The 20,099-nt window shown below is 35.7% G+C and overlaps 1 protein-coding gene across 38 annotated transcripts in view; it reads right to left on the reverse strand.

Moving 5' to 3' along the window:
• Nucleotides 1-20,099, reverse strand: part of DST (dystonin) — a 293,719-nt gene that overhangs the window by 30,432 nt on the left and 243,188 nt on the right. For all 38 annotated transcript variants that reach the window (XM_048936442.1, XM_048936449.1, XM_048936436.1 and 35 more), the window contains 13 exons: nt 17,945-18,148; nt 15,015-15,246; nt 14,451-14,677; nt 13,630-13,752; nt 12,343-12,444; nt 10,665-10,766; nt 9,429-9,602; nt 8,435-8,590; nt 5,739-5,936; nt 5,103-5,231; nt 2,023-2,193; nt 502-657; nt 50-256 (listed from right to left, as the gene is read on the reverse strand). In XM_048936442.1, coding sequence (XP_048792399.1) covers nt 50-256; nt 502-657; nt 2,023-2,193; nt 5,103-5,231; nt 5,739-5,936; nt 8,435-8,590; nt 9,429-9,602; nt 10,665-10,766; nt 12,343-12,444; nt 13,630-13,752; nt 14,451-14,677; nt 15,015-15,246; nt 17,945-18,148 — 2,181 coding nt within the window. The remainder of the gene's footprint in view (nt 1-49; nt 257-501; nt 658-2,022; nt 2,194-5,102; nt 5,232-5,738; nt 5,937-8,434; nt 8,591-9,428; nt 9,603-10,664; nt 10,767-12,342; nt 12,445-13,629; nt 13,753-14,450; nt 14,678-15,014; nt 15,247-17,944; nt 18,149-20,099) is intronic.

A 20,099-nucleotide genomic window follows, 5' to 3' on the forward strand; every position in this document is an offset into this window, starting at 1 on the left:
GAGTCTGGATATAATTTCAGCTAAGTTCAAAGAGTTGTACAACAATTACCTGTTTGGCTCGTTTCCTTGCATCATCCAAAGCTCTTCCCCTTTCGACTAAACGCTGAACTACTTTTTCCCATCTACTCTGCACACTAATCAGCAGATTCTTAATAAGGACTACGTCTTGTTTCTGGCTGAAGTATTTCAAATGGGTGCCGGTTTTGTCCAGCTCTATGATCTGATCTCGATGAGAATTCACCTCTGTGGCAAAAACCTTAAAAAAAAACAATAAAAAAATTTAAAAAAAGAGAGAAAATTTTTGTAAATAATATATTACTCATGCACTGAGTAAACACTGAAAAAGCACTGTGATAAAGAAAGATATAGCAGTAAGCATAAAATGCAGTTTAAAACAATTCAAATATTTCTGAATGCCAGTGTTACAGAGTTGATTTGAACACTGTTCAACTGTCTCAAAAGAGTGGGAGAAAAACATTACACATCTGTTTCTGTACATACCTTGTGTTCATCAATTTGAAACAAGACAGTGTCCAAGATAAGACTTGGCCGAGAAGCTGCAGTTAGAGTTTGCTCTGCCTGCGTGAGCCAATTGATGAAATCTTGAAGTGAGTTGTGGAACTCCATTGCTAAATTGAGGGCCTCTTCCAGTTTGGTCTGTAAAGAAAGGTTATATCTTAATAGCAGCTGATATTATGCAGGGTATTCAGCTGAGTAAACTATCTTAATTGAGCATTTTGGAGTAAGCTGTTTTAATTTAACATTAAGATTAACATTTTTGAACATTCTTTCAACTCAGAATTTCTGAGTTTTATATTTTAAAATAATTGCCTGTGTTTGAGACTATTAAAGAGGATGGATAGAAACTTAACAGTAAAACAATTTATTACAGATGGGTATAAATACAGCATCTAGGACTAGGATAAATTTTATACATCAGAACATTAAATTTTGTGGTAGTTAATTGTAATGAGACGTGATTTTTATTTATTTATTTATTTATTTATTTGCAAAACTAGTAGAATATCAGAAATCTATGATGGTAGTGCACTTGGAAAGAGCCTCAAAGTACTCATCCAATTTATTCTTTTGCACTAAAGAAATAACAGGTTGGCTTAGATCACTTCTGTCTAATACTGTACAGCTGACATTTTTGTTACGTGAACTGAGACTATATTTGGATAGAGAATGTTTTCAAACTGTCAATATTGTTGGCCTAGCCAAGCAATCCAGACTTATATCTTTCTATAAGAAGACACTCAAATTGTGCATTAATTCATCTGACACTCTTCCATTATACTTATCTTAAGAGACACCATCAGTCTTACTTTAAAATACAACTAAGTTGTGAGTTAATTATTTCTGCCTTATACACATTAGGGGTGAGCAGAGAATTTCTGTGTAATTATTGACTTTCTTCACTGCTTCACTGAGGTAGAGCAAATGCACTATATTTCATGAAGGGATGAAAGAAAAATGGAATTATTAATTTAAAAAAATGTATGTTGCACATCAGTGAAATCATGCTATTGATCTACTTATTGATCTACTTAGAGCAGAAGGAAGTCACTTGAAGTGGCAGAAGGCCAAGCCTTTGGGAATTTCAAGGGAAAATGGATAAAAGCTAGGAAAATTAATGCAGCAATTCTGTATTGAGAACAAAATAAACTTGAACCATCAAATAATTTAACTCTTTCTTTCATGTCTGTGATCACTGTAATAAAAAAAAAACAAACAGAAAAGCCCTCACTCTATAAAGTTAGTATTATTAGCATCAGTTAAGATATTTCTGTAGAATAATATGCCCTTCTCAGCTATCCTGCCCCCCAGTTACAGTTAATCAACTTCTCAAACCCGTTTTTCCCCAGTATTTGCTTAAGTAAAATAATGAATTCTGCACAACTATCTCTACAGTTGACTTTAAATCTAAAAGACTAAGCAAGCTTGCATGTATAAAAGGACAGGACATTAACAGTCTTAAATACATGATTTACACTTCTATTGTTACGTATAAACACATACTTTTCTTTCACCAAGCTTCGTTTGTACGGATTCCCACTTTTCTTTTAAGTTATTTATGTCCTGCTCAACATTTGTTTCAGCAGATTCTGGGCATCTTGCAAGCATCTGCTGGCCTTTCTGCATTAGACACTTATATGTCTCTTCTTTGGCTTCAAAGGCAGCACAAAGTTCCTAAATAAAGAAACCAATAGAAAGTAAGTCAGGTAGAAATTCAATACTCTTTATTAACGTTAGCATAGCATTCCTCCCCCAACATTTTGTGGGTATGATTAAGACTAATAAAAGAAACATATGTAATTCATAAAAAGCCAAATGAACAAAGAAAGGGCCCAATTCTTCAGGAAATGAGAACTTGTATTGTCAGATGTTCTTTCTGAGATGCAAAGCTTGGCAAAGAGAGTACTAGGCACTTATCTCATTGCACAAGATTTCCTACAACTTTGTTGGTTTACCGTACATCTGCAGCTAAAACACAAAAAGTGTCAGCATTATACAGTGCGCTGAAAGCCCAGACACATCCAACACACCTTCGAAAGCAGGTGGGACAACCTGGGAGGGCTGTTTTATGGTACGTCTTGTCTTGTGTTTTGTCTGTATTTTCCTTCACTCAGTACACAAAAGCAAGATATTTTACATATATACAGAAAGCTGGAAAAATAATGGCAATTGTTGTTCTACCTTCTAACTACCCAACTCACTATTCTCTTTTAACCACGTTGAAGGTGAGGTGGCAAGAGAATTGGAACTCACATACATTCCCCTCATTCAGAAGTGCATTTCCAAAATTTGCAACAGACACTTGAAAATGCACTAATGAGGTTGGTGCAGACTCCCAGATGGAGATCTTCTTCCAGATGAACAGTAAGTGGCTTGCAGATGGGAGGAAAAGAACCTTTTCTCTGACTCCGAAGGAAAGAATGTAAACTCAGTATTTTCTGTGGGTTAAGAGGTATTGGTCACAGGATTGTATCTGATTAAAGAGGACAGCAAAGCAGGAAGAAGGTTCCACCATGAACTAAGATTCCAGAAAGCTTTGCTCCTTCTTCCCAAGAACACTGTTGTCACCTCATCTGCTTTTTTCTTATGTTCCCAAACTCCTTAAAATATTTCTAGTTTCCTTAACTTTCCAAAGCACCTTTTTCTGCTGCAGTGCAAGAACCCCTCAGAAGTCAATGTAGGGAGCACAGCACAAGCAAGACACGGCACGGCAACTATGGCCTGAAACACTGGGGCTGGGCTCAGGGGAAGCCAAGGAGGCCTCTCTGCAAGCCTCTTTCCTGCTGGTGTCCAGTAACACCTCTTCATATCTCTTTTATTCCCGGAGCTGCCTTAACTGGAAATGCTACCCAAGCACAACTCCATTTATGAACTGATTACAGTTCAGGGATCTTTTATTCATGAACGTAGAAACAGACCTTATACTCAAGATGATGATTCATAATGTTATTTCCACGGAGAAAACACAATAAAACATAGAGCAAAAATTTCTATTTCAGTTTCAGGTCACAAATTAATATAGTTTGTATCCCTTAAGAGCAAGATGAAATTTGGAACTGACAATAAATTGTTCTCAATCTGACAACCCATCTCAGCATTTCAGTTGCCAAAAAAACAATTTACACAGAGCTGCATAGATGCACTGAATTTAACTAAACTGAAATAAAATCCTATATTTTAAAACTTATGTGCCTTCAAGGATAATAGCAAGACAATATCTGCAGTTGTATGACAATCCACAACATACCATTGGCTTTTAAAATGCATAGTTAGGAAATGACTGTACATATGTACATACTACTGGGGACACATTCACACTTGTTCCAACAATTCAGATTTAAGATTCCTTTAATCTGTAAAAACTGGCTTGCTGATTTGCATAGAATATACCAAAGAAAAATTCTGATGCATTTCAAGGAAAATTTTTTGGTCTTCATCTGATTCCCAGTCCAGGATAAAAAAATGGAAAGAACACTGGTTCTCCCAGGTTCTTGGTTACACAGCCCCCACCCTTGCAGGAAGAAAGATTTTGTTTATGTTTGGGTCTTCTGTTGTTGTTTTATTTGTTGTGGGCTTTTTTTTTTTTTTTAACAGAATGAGAGAGATTGGAGGGGGGTGTCAAAGAATTAAGATCCTTTCTATGTTTCACACTTGTTTCCTGTCATAACTGATTTGGAAACTGTAAATGCTATTCCTCTGAAAAACAGTTACTGGTAAATTTTGAAAAAAAGGCCGCACATCTGTGGGCAAAACCTTTTGCATCATTCCAAAATAAAATGTGATTTATTAAGCTGTGACAATGCAGTGTTTTAGTGGAAACTGTGCCAGGCATCTTAGAGCTCTAAGTTAGTTCAGTAAATATCACTCTCACAACTAAGCAAAGAGGTCAGAATTTCAGATCACTGGGCTTGGGCTTATATCCAAGCCTAACAGCATAGCAGGTTTTATACAAGTGGAGCACTATGGACCACCTTCCTCTGAGGTAAGGCTTCAAAAGTTAAAGTGTCCTTTATCAAGCTTTGTGGCCCATAGGGGAAAAAATCCATAGTTTTTCTCTTATAAAGGAAGGAAGGGAAGGAACGGAATAATTCAGACATCCTGATCAGATTTCCATTTCTAATTAAAGCAGAGTCTTTATGACCTATTAGTCCTAATTACATCTGTGCTAATGATGATTTCAATGTCAGCATTGGTTAAATAAAGAATAGAAGATGAAGTCCCTTGATTCAAGGTCCAAATGAATGTGGAACCCTTTTAGATTGGTCTTCATATCTGAGAAAGAGCATAAATGGTAGTTATGGGGACAGAAGAGGGAAGGAGCACATGAATCACTGAAAAATCTGTAAACACTTTCTGTTTTCCCTTCTGAAAACAAGGACAATGGCTAAGCTTTGGGCACCTCCCAAATTACTACTTTTCACTCCGCTGAAAATAACAGTGCTGTTGTGAAGGCTATTAAATTTTTTAAGATACAGTACAGACATTGTGATATATAGACCATGCACTGTATTTAGCATAAATATTCACGAAAGATAGTTAGTCCTGAAATGCAATTTGCAAAGCTTTCTAATACTGATACTTACCATATGGGTATTAAGCTGTTCTCTTGCTGTTTCTGGTAAGCCTCCAACAGGTTTTGATGCCAACAGTTGACGTTCAGTGTCTGTCAGCCATTGCTGCATATCTTCAACTTCACCATGGAAACCTTGGGCCTAAATTATACCACAGCGTTTTAGAGCTTACTTAAATGTTTTCCATCCAAATTCTAGTTCAGATGCAGAACTATATTGGCAACAGATTCAATCAGGTATTTTCACTAATCAAAGGAAATGAAAGAAAGAAAAACAGGAAAGGAAAAACACAACAAAACCAAATTTAAACTACCTCCATCTATCATAATGAAAAAGTAAAAAAAACCATGGAAATCCTGAAAGAAGGCTAAATGAGCCACTGTGAGATCAATGTTTTCCCTGAGTAATATATGTATACAGAATCTTCAGCCTTTAAAAATAAATAGCCAAAAGCTGAGGTCTTGATTTAGCTTTGTAGAAGACAAAGGACAGCTGTGGAAAGCTCAGCTGGATCTAAACGTTAGCCAAATTTAGGAGTGTCTGCATTACGGCTTTCACTTAGGTCAATTTCCAGTGCATTTCTAGTATTTTATGTAAAAAGACACTTTTTTTCTGAGTTATCTCTTTCTTTTATCATTTCCTGCTCACCTGAATCAAGGCACTGTCCAGCTGCTGTTTCCTTTGTTCTGTTTTTTCCAACACATTTTGCCAGCGCTGATTCAGAAGTTCCAACTTGCTCTGTAAATTGCTTGCTTCTTCAACGGCACTTGATTCAATCAGGTCATTTCCTGCTTTCTTAACTGCTTCTACTGTAGACTGATGAGCTAAAACATCATTCTGTAGCACCTACAATTGTAACACAGCACGCATGACTGGCTATGTTGATAACTTATTCAATAAAGGCAAACGTAACCAACCTGGTTCTAACCCAGTGACAGAACAGTAGCTTACAATTAGCACAGATATACAGATACAAAACAGCTAATCACTAGCCTAACTTCAATCAAAAGCAATAACAGAGCACTCTGCCAGAATGCTGTGTTTTATTTTTATATCATGGAAAAAAACGTATACATTCTTTCTGAATATATATCTTTCTGAAATTGAGCTTTCTGGCACTGCTAGTGAGGATGCACACCAGTATCACTTCATCTTCCTTCATTTACTACGTACTTTCTTTAACAGCACTTTTCTTTGATTATGAGGGCAAGGTGTGAAAACAGTACTATAAATAGTATTGCTGACTCCTCCTGAAGCAGTAGGCTAAGGAGAGAAAGGAACAAGAAGACAACATTCTGACTGCCCCTATGTCTTTTTTCTCATGTAGTCAGGCTAGCAGGACACTTCAATCGTCCCAGGAATTTACAATGCTTAACACTATTAAGACCCCTACTATTAAGACCCGGTTTAAGATCTGTTGCCATCAACCACAGTAAAACCATAAATGACAAAAGTATGTTTAGGAAAAATAAGCTGTTTTCAGAAGGATTAAAGAAAAAAATAAAGAGAAATCTTTAAAGTACCAGGAATGAAGAACAGGAAAAGACGATGTGCAAAATGGTTAGAGTAAGGGAATGATAAACTGCACCTAAGAAACTCAACTTTTTGCCTACTCTCTTCCAGAAGATGTCGTTCAAACTTATGTCCACCAGAATGCTAGCATAACGACATAAAAAGAAAAGAAAAAGCTAAATACAAAGGAACTTTCTTTACTAAAACAGTGATCAGGCACTGGAATGGGCTGCCCGGGGAAGTAGCTGAATCACCATTCCTGGGAGTGCTCAAGAAATGTTTAGATGTGCTACTGAGGGACATGGTTTAGTGGGGAAATATTGGTGGTAGGTCAACAATTGGACTAGATGATCTTGAGGGTCTTTTTCCAACCTTGGTGATTCTATGATTCTAACTTTTGAATAAAATACACAGACCAAATCACAATGAAAAAGCAAGTCACAAGCAGTCTTTGCATACAGCATATGCACACCTTTAATTCTTCTAAGCCAAGCTCTGTAAGGTATTTGTTATTTTATTTTCCTGATGACAAAAAAATAAAAATAAAAATAAAAAGGATATTCACACAAGCAGATGCATCTTAATCCTTCCTTCCTGCTGAGACTCACTAGGAACAAGGTCTATTCTTTCCAAAGTTATTCAAGAGATGCATGTTTTTCCAGGCTACCACAGGATGCACTACTGTGTGAACTTTCTAACCTATAAATTCTATTTTACAAAACGGAAGTAGATTGGTTGATGAGTTTGCTGAACTCCTTCAGTACTAAAGGCAGATGAAGTCATGTATGGTATCTGGATGCCTCTTCAGTAGTAAAACACTGTGACTCAGTAAGAATATAAAAGTTTCCACAGAGGGGAAGGTGGACTTATAAACTGTTTCTTGTTGTTTTTTCTTTTTAAAGAGTCTGTTTCTAACAGTAGTTGTATGGGGCACACATATATTTTACTCTGCACAGGTTCCCAATGATTACCTGAAGAGATTCAGAAGCCGCATAGCTGAACTGACACAGACAATGAATATGTCTTAATTATCTGTGCACTGTCAATTTCAGTCTATTCTCTGTAAATCCAAAATGAACTCTGAATAATTTTCACATCAGGCCAAAAATAAGGAGACAGACATGAAGGAAAGGATTTATGAGGTTAGTAAGAAATCTAAAGAGATAGAGAAGATCTTTTGCTCTTTAGAGATGCTTTTCTAAATAAACAACGAAAGCATTCTTCCACCAGCTCTAAAGCCACATTAACCAGCAAAATGCTATTAAAAAAAACCCACAAACCACCACCACCACCAACAAAACCCTACACTGTATGTAGAAAGATAAAAAGATGGAGACATGGATATCCCTGAAATTTGCTAAGAGTTTCAGAGAAGCACTCAGTTGGCAGGACCCAAACAAGACACAATTGTGCAGATTTCAGAACTGCAACTCTCTTTATTTCTGACCAAAAAGAACAAAGGTGTGTAAAGGTCAAGTGTGTTTTCTAAGACCTGGCCTAAACAGAACTAGTCAAAGAGTTTATTGCTTCAAGGAGATTTAATATGCTCAATGACTTTTCAGTTCCCTGGATCAAATGAAGGTGAAAAAAGGTGGAGACCAGGGTCAGCTGCTCTTTTTTGGCTACGTTATTTGCATAGCAAATGCAAGGAAGAAAGGAATATAGAACAGAAACAGAAAAGATATTAGATTTTCCACATTACTTCAGCTACAATCTGCATCTTGAAAATTTCTATAAAGAACTATTTATCAAGAGCAGAGTTTCACTACAAGACTCATCACTAAGATAAACATCAAACAACATTTCATTTAATATTTCTTGTAATTACATACATGATGTTTGGCAAGTTCAATTTCAATAGCCTTGGGGTCTCCACCCACGGGTTTCTGTTCGTTCAGCAAGTCTTCTGTATGCGTCAGCCATGTAAGTAACTCATCCAGGGCATGCTGGAACTGCCCCAAGGCTAACAAGGCACCTTCCAGCTTGTGCTATAGTAAAAATAAAATAAATTAACAATGAAATGATTTCACGATGCTATTGAATTGGCTTAAATTACCATTAGTCACCATAATCCAGAGCAGAGTCCGTACTTATGATAGCATAAAAAAGAGAGACAAACAGCTATTCAACACAGGAACTGCTTTGTAGTCAGAGCTGAGTTAGCAAATCCATTGTAAAGCCTTATGTTCTAGGCTTAAAATTCTGATCTCCGAAGATCCCATGTAACCAGAGCAGAACTAAGATTGCAAGCCCTTCTCATCAGAGATGTGGCAATAGTTTTCATCTTTTAAAATATAATTTCAATATAAATGCATCTTGAGGCATCATCTTCCTAAAATGTTTTTTTGCACTAAAATGATTCAATTTAGAAAAAAAAAAAAAAAAAAACCTCTTCAAAGCACTGCAACTTTCTCTTTTTGATAATTCAATATTTTGTAAAGAATATGAAACATTTTAATATTCATATTTTAAAGAAGAAAGTTTTAAGAAAAAGTGCTCAGTTCAGAAGCTAATAATGATTTTGCAAATATGAACATGCTTTTAACTGCTACTTTAAATGTCATCAAATAATCAAAATGAAATAATAATGATTTGACATTACACTGCTGACAGAGGAAGTGACAGAAGTTCTGCTAAGAGTTTTTTAAAAACACCATAAAAGCAATTTAGTAAATTACTGAAATTAAAATTCCATTAAGTATAGTTCTATAACTTCCAAACAGAAAATACCAAATACATAAATTGTTACAAACATTATGCGTAATGAAAAACTTTTCTCATAAAAACAAAGTCATGAATGAAGCCTCCACCTTCAGGTTTATTTACCTGTCGATTTATAATTTTTTCTTCTAGGCTGTCCCACATTAGTCTGAGCTCTGAGAGAGGGTCTTGTACGGTGTGCTTGTCACTTTCCTGCGTTACCTTCTTCAGCAATAGTTCTGCTTGATGGTTCAGTCTTTCCATTTCTATCTGCTGCTGATAAGCTTCTGTTTTAAATTGCTACAGTAAATAGAAAAAGAATAAAAAATAAACACATATTGAATGCCTTTCTTGAGCATAGCACATTCCAGCAATACTTACAAAACAGTACAGCACTGTCAACTTTCATAAATTTGGGGGTTAGTTTTCATGGGTAAAAACGCATGTAAAATACAATTCAGATGGTTCAAGTTAATTCAAAATATAAAATAAAGTCTTATTATCCCACCAGATACTGCTAACAGTAAGCAGAGGAGGATAAGGATACCCAATAGAAAAGTACCCTCTAATGATCTTGCTGGTTTGTAAACAAGACAGAACTTGAGTAATTTCTAACTCTTGTGGTTGCAGCAATATAACACTTTAAATAGAATTATTCTTCAAAAGACCTGAAAGCAACCTTTCTTTAGTACAACACCCTCTTGTACAGACAACTAAGGCACAGTCTGAATATAATTTGCAGATGTATGTTTTTCTGAACATACAGATGGAAGATAGAGACAGTTCATTTGAAGTCATATCATGATATCATAGATAAAGAAAATAATTTGTCCACAATCAAAACATTTTACAAGTCAGGAATAAAACCAAGGATATTCCTCAATTATTACACATCCCCACTTTTTATTCAAAATATGTTGCACAGTCTGGGGGATACTTAGTCAAATAATCCTATGGACAGGTTTTTGACTTACAGATTATTGGATGTATTGGGAATGATGCAGTATCATGTTAGAACACTTAGAGAAAGCCAATAATGGCGGAAGTGAATCTCTGAAGGCATTTTCTCAAAGCATCAAGGAAATTGTTTATTGTGGAAGACAGAAAATTTAATCATAACAAAAGAACTCTCTTTATAAACTTACAGCCTTTGAAAGAGAAGGAATGCTACCACTAGTAATGTAATCCCACCAAAGTCTATTCCAAAGCCATCTGTCATATATTTTATAATGTAAACTATGCAATGAAATGTTATTTCAAATTTTCATACAGATCTTTTCTTTAAAACTGAAAACTGAAAGTTGCTTACGAGTCGTGAAAAATTCAGAATACTCTAAACAATACAGTATAACAATTTCATACCTTAAGTTCCTCAGTTTGCTGCTTCACTGTCTCCAAATCCGTTCCAACTGGGGACATGGATGCTAACTTGATGCCAGCAATGTCTACCCAGTCAAATATTGCCTGAAAATCACAATATGAAACTAAAGATGAGCAAGGAGAAATAGTATCACGTTTAAAAGTTGTAATAAGATCTGATTTTACTTCAGAGAACAATATTGCTATACTCTTTAAAATAAAACAGATTTCTTTAACAGATCCTATGTTCTTGACAATGCAAAGGCTTAAATATTGGAACAAGTACTCCATTAATCAATACAAGAATATATGCTGCTGTTATTAGCAACAACGTTCCCCACTTTACTTCTTGAGTAAAATCAGCAAATTTTATAAACTCTATGAAAAGTAAGTACAAGACAAACTCTCAGTTCCATGTCATATGGGGCTAAGATGGTAGGCTGTGGCTGAATGATACGACAATTTATATCATGATTATTGAAAAGCACTAATTAACAAACTTCTATTGAAGAGCAATGTTATCTGTGTGAAGAATGTGGAAGAAGACCCATTCAGTAGATATTAGGTTCTGAACTAAGCCATAAATAAGCTTGACTGAATCTCCTTAGGATAACAGATTTACAACTTCCATCAGTCAATGAAGCGCACACAGTTGCGAGGCTTTATGAGTACTACTTTTGTTCCTTATAGAACCTCAAGAACATCCTGCTTACAGATTAACAACAGCTACATCAATCTCAGTAATTGCACAGGGGAGAAAGCACCTCTGGTAAGTTCTTTTTGCCTCTGTCTGTTACCCATGATTCATGAGGGAGAAATGGGTAGGAGTTCTTGTCACAATGGTCTACAGTTCTCTGATGTAAGAACTACCTTCAAGAGGCTCAACAGGATGAAGCAGCTACAGTACAGCTAATGATCTGTCCACCACACTTTTCATATCATCTACTGAAATGTGCACCAGAAGGCATTAAAATACACAAAGTACCAAGCTTATACAAACACAAAACCACAAAATATTTAAAGCAATGGCAATGATACTAATGTAACCCTGCACATCAACCTTGGCATAATATGAACAGAGTATCTGGAAAAAAATAATGAGGTGCACAGAAAAACACGCATGATGTGTATTATTATTGTGTGTTCTGCTGCTTAATCTGCACTGACTACATGAAAAACTTGCCTCAGCATCATGTGAAACATGATTATTTTGTGCTTCAAGGGCTTAATGAAACCAGAAGGACATTTTTAATTGGCTAACACGAAGGGTGGAGTAAAACTTACGTTCTTTAACTGTCTTCCATTCAAGGAAAACAGCAGCAGTGAGTATATTGACCAATAATCTGTTCCTTTCAGATCATATGACTTTGTTATATTAACTTGTCTATCATGTGAATTACTATCAAACTGTGAGCAGGATTACTATGAAATTGTGTGGTATCAAAAAAAAACTCTGCACTTGCCAATAAGCAAGGAGATTTTACCATGGAATCTGGATATAATGCAATATGTGAACAACACGAAGAGAACAAATCAACAGAAAACACCTGCTTGCTGAATACTCAGTATAACCAGTGATGCATTACTTGTCACCCACTCAATCATGTTACATTTTAAATAAAACTACATATCCTATTAACTCAAGATTGGATTAGGTATATCAGGTGTATCATCATCTTACCTGCAGTCCATCTTGGTACTGAACAGCTGCCTGCATAGCTTCGGCAAGCTTATCCACTCGCTCTTTCCATGTTTTGTTTAAGGCATCCCAGGCAGAGTTCAGCTACAAATAAGTGCAATTTACACCATTAGACAAAAACAATTTTTCTGCCATGTAATTTGCATTCACTAAATAGATATTGCTCAGTAGCTCCAATAAATCAAACATGAATATTTCATATTCACTTCATATTAAACCTCTTGTTCTATCATTGCTTAGTTTCCTTCAGAATGCACTTGAGGTTTTATAATACAGAAGTTGCACAGTTCAACACTGACGACATATTTATTAACATGGGGATTATAGTCAGTATGGAAAATGTCAAATCATTTGCAGTTGAATCTTTAGAATGAAAGTAGCATAAAAGAAAATTACATTACAAAATGTGAGAGAAATTGTAAGTCTTTTGTAGTCGTGAACAGGACTGGTCCCAGTTAAGATACTTTGCATAAAGCATATGAAACTTATTCTTGCATCATTTTCACAAGAAATAGTCATGTATTGCATTAATCAGTAATTTTTTAAATGTCTTCTACAAAAAATTAATCCATAAAGCAATAAAATCAATTTTTCTTTATATTCAAATCTGAGCAAAAGGCCAACCTTAATTTAACACAAAGCCTTCAGAAAAATCTCACTTCTGGTCCCAAAATTTTATTTTCAGAATTTCTTAGAGGGCAGGGAACACTACTATCAGCTGATCAAGAATTTATGAAGTTTACTGCAAAACTAATGCCTCCCACCTTATTATGTTATCTTACAATGTCAAAGGTGGATATTGGTGGTATAGCAGTAGCGGTTGAACCTTCCCACCAATATTCCACTACATTTTGGAATGAAATGGAGCACACTGTCAATCTTGGCTGGACTCTCCTGCTATATACACCATATAGTCTGGATTTGGTGCCCCCTCTGACTTCCATCTGTTCGATTTGATGATAGACTGCAGGGCAATATTTTACCTAGCAATGATGCCATCATTGCAGCTGTGAAACAGTGAGTCACATCTCTATTGGTATAGATTTCTATGACCATGGCATGGAGGCTCTTCTTCATTGCTGACGAAAATGCACAGCTAATAATGGCGACTGTGTTGAAAAACAGTGTTTTGTAGTTGAGAATTTGCACTATCAAATAGTGTAACTGTGCTGTGTATCTGCTGCAATATCCAAGGAAATAAATAGGAGGCATTACTTTCTAAGCTACATACGTAATGTTAATAAATTTGAGCATCTGCATTTCCCATACCTCATCTATACTCTTGTTGACAATAGGTTTGTCAGGCTCTCCACAAGCAGCTCTAAGTTCGGAGCCTAGGCTCACAACTGTTTCTAGTTCTTCTTGCAGTCCATCAATTTCTTCTTTAGCAGCCTACAAGGGAAAAAAATCCAACACTGGTAATACTACATTCAATAATTTGTGCATGGCTTGCTTTTAAGACGGAAACACATCCATGTTTGACTTCTGTTTTCTTTAAAGTCACCTGAACTTACTACTGGATGCTTAAAATATCAGCATCCCTTTGCAGTGTCAGAGTAAATCAAATTACATCGGTCTAAATTATAAACGAATAGTGATGTCATTTTATACGAGATGGAAAAAATAAACAGGAAGTTTTAAATTAGGTTTCTTTAATCAAAATGTTTTCTTTTACAGAGGTTATCATTCACTTTCAAATCTGTAACTATCAGCATAAATAATTACAGACTTGGAAAGTAATACACACATCCATATGCCTTTCATTTAGATGTTGTGTATTACCTGGAATCTAAAGTATGTGTAACTTTTACAAGTCTCAGTGACATATATATTATATGCATGCTTATAAACAGATACGTACATATAATGACAGGCATAAGCTGCATACTCATTGCAATTAACCACTGATATGTATCATTTGCCATAGACTCTTGAGATATCATTATAGTAAATTTCTATGTAATTATCCCTTTGTCTCAAAAAAAAAAAAAAAAATCAAACCAAAACCACTCCTGTGTTATTTCCTAATAATTCTGTCTTTTCTCTGCATACTGTAAATAAAATACTTTAAATCAACTTAAACAACTGACCTCAGCAGCTTCTTGCTGTTGCTTGACTACAGATGGGTCAACTCCAGGTCCTTCCAGTTCTCGAATGAAGTCTTGAGTATCTTTAATAGTAGCTACAAGAGCCATATGATCACACCAGAACTTTTCAGCTAGTTCCATAACATCCAACAATTTGGCCTCCCTTTCCTCAGTCAAGGTCTGGATGTCTTGCCAAATAAGGACCATTTGGTCTAGTTTATCTTGCACAGCTAAACAACAAAGGAAGGAGATTACTAACTTGGCAAACAATTCTTGGCCATATATACCTCTACAGCTCTACAACAGAAACACATGTGTGTATTTTAAAATTTAGACTTCAAAATTGGTTCTGTACAAGACTTTTTACAATGTTAAGTGGAAACAACAAACAAGACATTTAAAAATAAAACAAAGGTCAGATCCATGCTGAATTACTAAATGAATGCCTTGTTTTTTTATATCTCCAGGAGAATGCAATCCCCAGATTAGCGGCCATCAAAAATGAAGACTTTTATGTGATGAAGCTTGCTGCATTTCCACTACATGAGTTTTTCCTCAGTGTACTACCTTTAGCAGATACATCCTTATCTGCCCCTTCTGAGCGAGCGATCATTTCCTCCCCTCGCTGCTTAAGCGTCTCATAGACAGGCTGAAGTTTTTCCAGATCCATTGACACATTCTTATTTTCACTAATTTGCTCTTTAATCTTCTCAACCTCTGCTGAGATTGAAGGTGGCTGCCTCAGGCGTTCAACTATGCGTTGCAAACTCTCAAGAGTTGGATCTATCTTGTCATGAAACTAAGAGGGTGGAAAAGGGCAAAAAGAAAAAGTAGAGAAATTAGAACAAAAACGTTTGAAAAACTGCCTCTGAATGTTCTCTTTCATACTTCAAGATTAACATATTTAACATCTCTAGTTATATACATACAACTTGCAATACCCCCAGGTGGCTCTCTCCCTCTTAATATCTGAAAGAATCACATGACTCTGCAAAATGGTGGTACTTCTCTGAGTTAAGAGATACAGAATTTTACTATCAAGTCTGAGTTTAATCCTGAAACAATCCATCTGAAAATACTACACAGGGCAGCACCTACCTGCATGCAGCCATTCCGGCATAATTAGTATGTTACTTTGTATCTTATTTTGGAAAGCTGTGGCTTTCTGATTGCATCATTCTAGAAAGATACTTATGTTAGCATTAATTACATGTATTTTAATATCAAGACCACCATATTGCATATAAGCCCTGATTAGGATTTGATATTTAAGGTCATTCAAAAAGACATTTGCCTAATGCCCAAGTGGTGCTCATTAGTGCAGTAAATGTACATTACTTCCTGAACTAAAAGCTCACAACAGCATCCACATTTGACTCAGAGCCCATGCGCCCAGAAACTCTGTTATATCTACATTAATTAGCATCGTTTATCCTTTGGTACAAGCATAAGTTAAGCACTAATATACTCTGCTGGATGCATACAGATTGCTATAAGCATCTCACAGCCATGCCCCTTCCATATTACAGAACTTATTAAATTGCGGGTACAGAACCAGCAGGATCTATAAAGAGCACTCTTGACTATGCTTGGGGAGGTTGCTAGAAAAAGCACAGCAAAACAAGCTTACTGTACATCAGCAAATGAATACTACATCCTTAGTATTCAAGGAAATACATGCAAAACAAATGTAATTCATTTTTCCCACTGTACAGACTCTAATGTTACGAACTCTATTTTCATTAGATATGCAACTATCATACAAGCTAGCAAAATGCAACATATAAAGATAAGCAACCTCCCTACATTCCAGACTTCTGAAAAACTGATTATGGCAAGAAAGCCCTACAGAAGTGATAACAACTGAAATAAATTTGGTAATATTCAAATCTGATTTTAGGACACATATCCTGCATTTTTGAATTTTCAGTTCATTCAGTGGGCCTCATTTTACTCTGACTTCAATGACTGAGACAAGGTGATTTAGAACTTAAAAGGAGGAAAGGCAAGTCATTACCATCTCTCTTTCTGGCTCCATAGGTCACATACCACCTTTGATACATAATGTAATTTAACATAATTTGAAACCTGAAGAGTTAAATAATTATTCTTCCTGGTCTGTCTAGACAAACACTGACATATCCACCATATTACAGAGTCTGAATATATATTTACATATCTTAATAAAGAAAGAGTTTATATAAAATTACATTCTGGAAGCTAGAATGTTTGGCTTTCCCATCTGCATATACATTTACGTACATTAAATATTTCAGGGTTTATTTTATAAGTAATTAAGTATTTTCTCAACATCTGTTTATATTCTAGCTCCTACCAAAGAATGCATTTTCTTGCTTTCTGGTCTTAGCCTTCTGTACTTTCTGTACTTAAGCACATCTTGTCAATGTCTATCACATAAAAAGCAAAGGTTCAAACACTAAATAAATGTCTTGATTTTCAAACATGCAGCATATATGCAAAAGAAAAAATACTGAATCTGAATAAACAGGCATCTTTCAGAGGTGTAAATAAGGAGGCTATTTAGAAGGACTGAAAGTAGCATGGAATAGTGGCTACTACCAGGTAAAAAAATGAATGACATCCTTAGATTCTTCAATTCTGCCTGTAATGTCTCCAAATACAACGTTAAGTACCATGACCTATGAAGACAATTATTTAGAATGCAGAACTGATGAGAACCTTAAGATCTCTTTTGTGATTTAGTGTTTTAGTCCTGGGAAGAAATATAGTACTTAATTGCCAGCCAACAGACAAAAAAGGGAATTTACCATAAAAACAGTGACAGGACACAAAACTTCTATCGGGTTTTTGTGTAGGTTCATGTTAATGAGGATTTTTTTTCTGAATTTGGTGTCATGTAAGAAGATTTCATTTTGGATTTAATGACAAATTAATCCATACTATCAATACTCTAATATGGTTCATTCCGTAGAGTAACTAACCTAAGATACACAGCTTTTGTGGACGTGACCTGAATTTTCTGGCTACAATAATATTTTGTGAAGTCTAACTTTACTCATAATTCTTTTACGTGAAAAGGACCATGCATGGTTAAGTACCCTCTAGTGCCAGTCTATTAAAGGACCAACTGCAGTTGCCAAGTTCTAGATACGATGATATGCAAAGCTAACTGATTAACAGAGACATTCAGATCAAGCACAGCATCAGCTATTAACAGACCAGTAAAAGAAAATTGAATAAACTGAAAATCTGACATTGTTAAATCAAATATTCCTTTTCTGACATTTTAAAATTGAGAACTAATAATATTTTTTCAACTGCAGCAGACTCATAAAATTATAACCCCTCAGGAAAATCAGTGCCATGAGAAGCAACATGAACATTCACACACTATTCAGCTGAAAAATTCACGTAAAACAGCAGTTTAGTCTCGATATATATACATATAAAATGATAATGTCTGTGTATCTTTCCATTCATATGAATCTAATCATTCTTTAAACTTAAAATGATACCTGGGTACACTGAGAAATGGCTTCATCCAGTGCCAGTGCTCGCTTTTTGACATCTTCCTTAATTTTACTGTAAAGGGTGTCAGCTGCCACATATTTCTCTTGGATAGAGAAACCTTCTCCTGGGCTCAGCTCCAGCAACTGAGGCCCAGTTTTATTCATCTTATCTATATGAGGCTTGTGCTCAGCAATCAGCTCACGCAGTTGCTATAACAAATGAAAAAAACTTATCAGTTTCTTAAGTTTAGACCACCACATTACAGCTGTCCACACTTCAAAACATCCAGCTGGCAAGAAATTCCAAACAAATACCTGTCATCCTAATGTAAAGCACAAATAATATTAAATAAAGTTAATGACTGCTCTGCCAGTGATGATTCCCTTTCCAAAAGTGAGAGCTACCCAGCCAGGAAACATCACAATTAAAGATACATTGGAAAGGGCCATGAAATACTCCTTCAAGGCATATCATTACATGTAGAATGCAAGGTGCCAAATGATACTGGCTGCAGATGATGTTGGCAACAGACACTCCCCATCATTTTTAGGACCTATAATGACAGAAATGGTAACTATATTCCAAATATTTGCATAATACCACTACATATATACATTTTCATGCTGATATGTGCCACAAAGCCTTCCACTGAAGAACATCACAGAACAAGGTACTGAAGTTGCAATAATATTACTGCAAGTTATCCTTGATTTAAAAGAGGAAACTAGAACAAACAGGAGGTAGAAAAAAAAACAACGATGAAAAGGATAGAGGCCAGTGAAGACGCATGAGAATTTTCTTGTTTAACAAGAAATTAATATACAAATCAGATTTCATCTCAGCCACTCTCTCCCACCCTCTCAACACCCACCCCCAAAGTAAATCCAAGCCACAGACAACTGCAAAAGGCCAAATGGTAATGGTATTTTGTCTTCCAGCTTGCCTAAGTATTTTGCTTTTGTTTACTTGCACCCATAAGTCTGACAAAAGGAAGAGACTTCAGGGGGAGTAACCTAACCATTCCCTTCAATTTCATTTATTGTCTCAGTTCATCTTTTCCTTTTCAGAAAAATCCCGCTGTCTGGTGAGACACTGTCCCTCTCAGTGCTGTGAGCTCCATGCATTTCTGGCCTACAGTCACTGTGCAGGAATGACAGGCTAGAGCAAGCACATGCTTTGTTCCTCCTAGTTCACGGATTGTTTAAACAAATGAAGACACAGAAAAGGGCTTATATCAGTCTCAGTCTAAATAAATCCTCTTCTCTTCAACTGAGGTCCTTCCCTTAAAAAGAAATCCTGATACTGGCTTGCTTATGAGCTCCTCCCCAGAAGAGGAGGAGTTGGGGAGATTGAAAATACAGTGACCATGACTATTCACTGTCCCCTGATGAAGAAACAACAATGAAAAACAACAAAAAAACAAAAAGCAATGACTAGCTACTGCCTGAGAATGTAATTCTACTTGTAAAACTTGCATCAAGAAAAATAATAGTGATTAGCATAGAAAAAGGAAAATGCTAAGCTAAGAACAGTTGTAAAGTTTTTAGAAAATGATTTTATGTATTTTATTTTTGTGCACAATTAGATAACTTGACACAATGTGACAGACTATGCATCTATAGGTACAAACTTTACTATGCCAGTCCTCCTATACTGCCAAAAGCAAAATTGAAACTACATTAACTGGATGTCAATATAAACATAAGTGAATATAGAAGAAATATAAGGGAATAGAGAAAGCTGTATTCATACTGAGGATCCTTTTTTATAACAGAAGCACAAATGATCTGGTCTTTGCCACAATTGGGTAAACAATTCCAGTAAATCAGTATTCCAGATCAGATTACGTGTTAAAATTGCCAGACATTAATCTTCTACTTAAACAAATCTCAGCTAATGGCATAGCCCAGGGAAAATGCAAAAATACAAGTTCAGATGAAGGGCCTCTCAAGCAAGCAGAATGATTAAAGTAGATGGGAAACAAACCTGTAAGTAAAGCAAGCATGATTTGGTTCGTAGTGACTAATCAAGATAGTTTGTAAAGCTCATGTGATATACTTAGTCTTAATAGAGCATGTTTGTTCTTTGTGGACGTAGTAGGAAGACAAATGAGTGAACCCAGTGTTTACCACTGTATCAAGTAGCACATCTTCATTAACT

This window comes from Lagopus muta, chromosome 2, assembly GCF_023343835.1.
Source record: "Lagopus muta isolate bLagMut1 chromosome 2, bLagMut1 primary, whole genome shotgun sequence".
Taxonomy (NCBI): Eukaryota; Metazoa; Chordata; class Aves; order Galliformes; family Phasianidae; genus Lagopus; species Lagopus muta.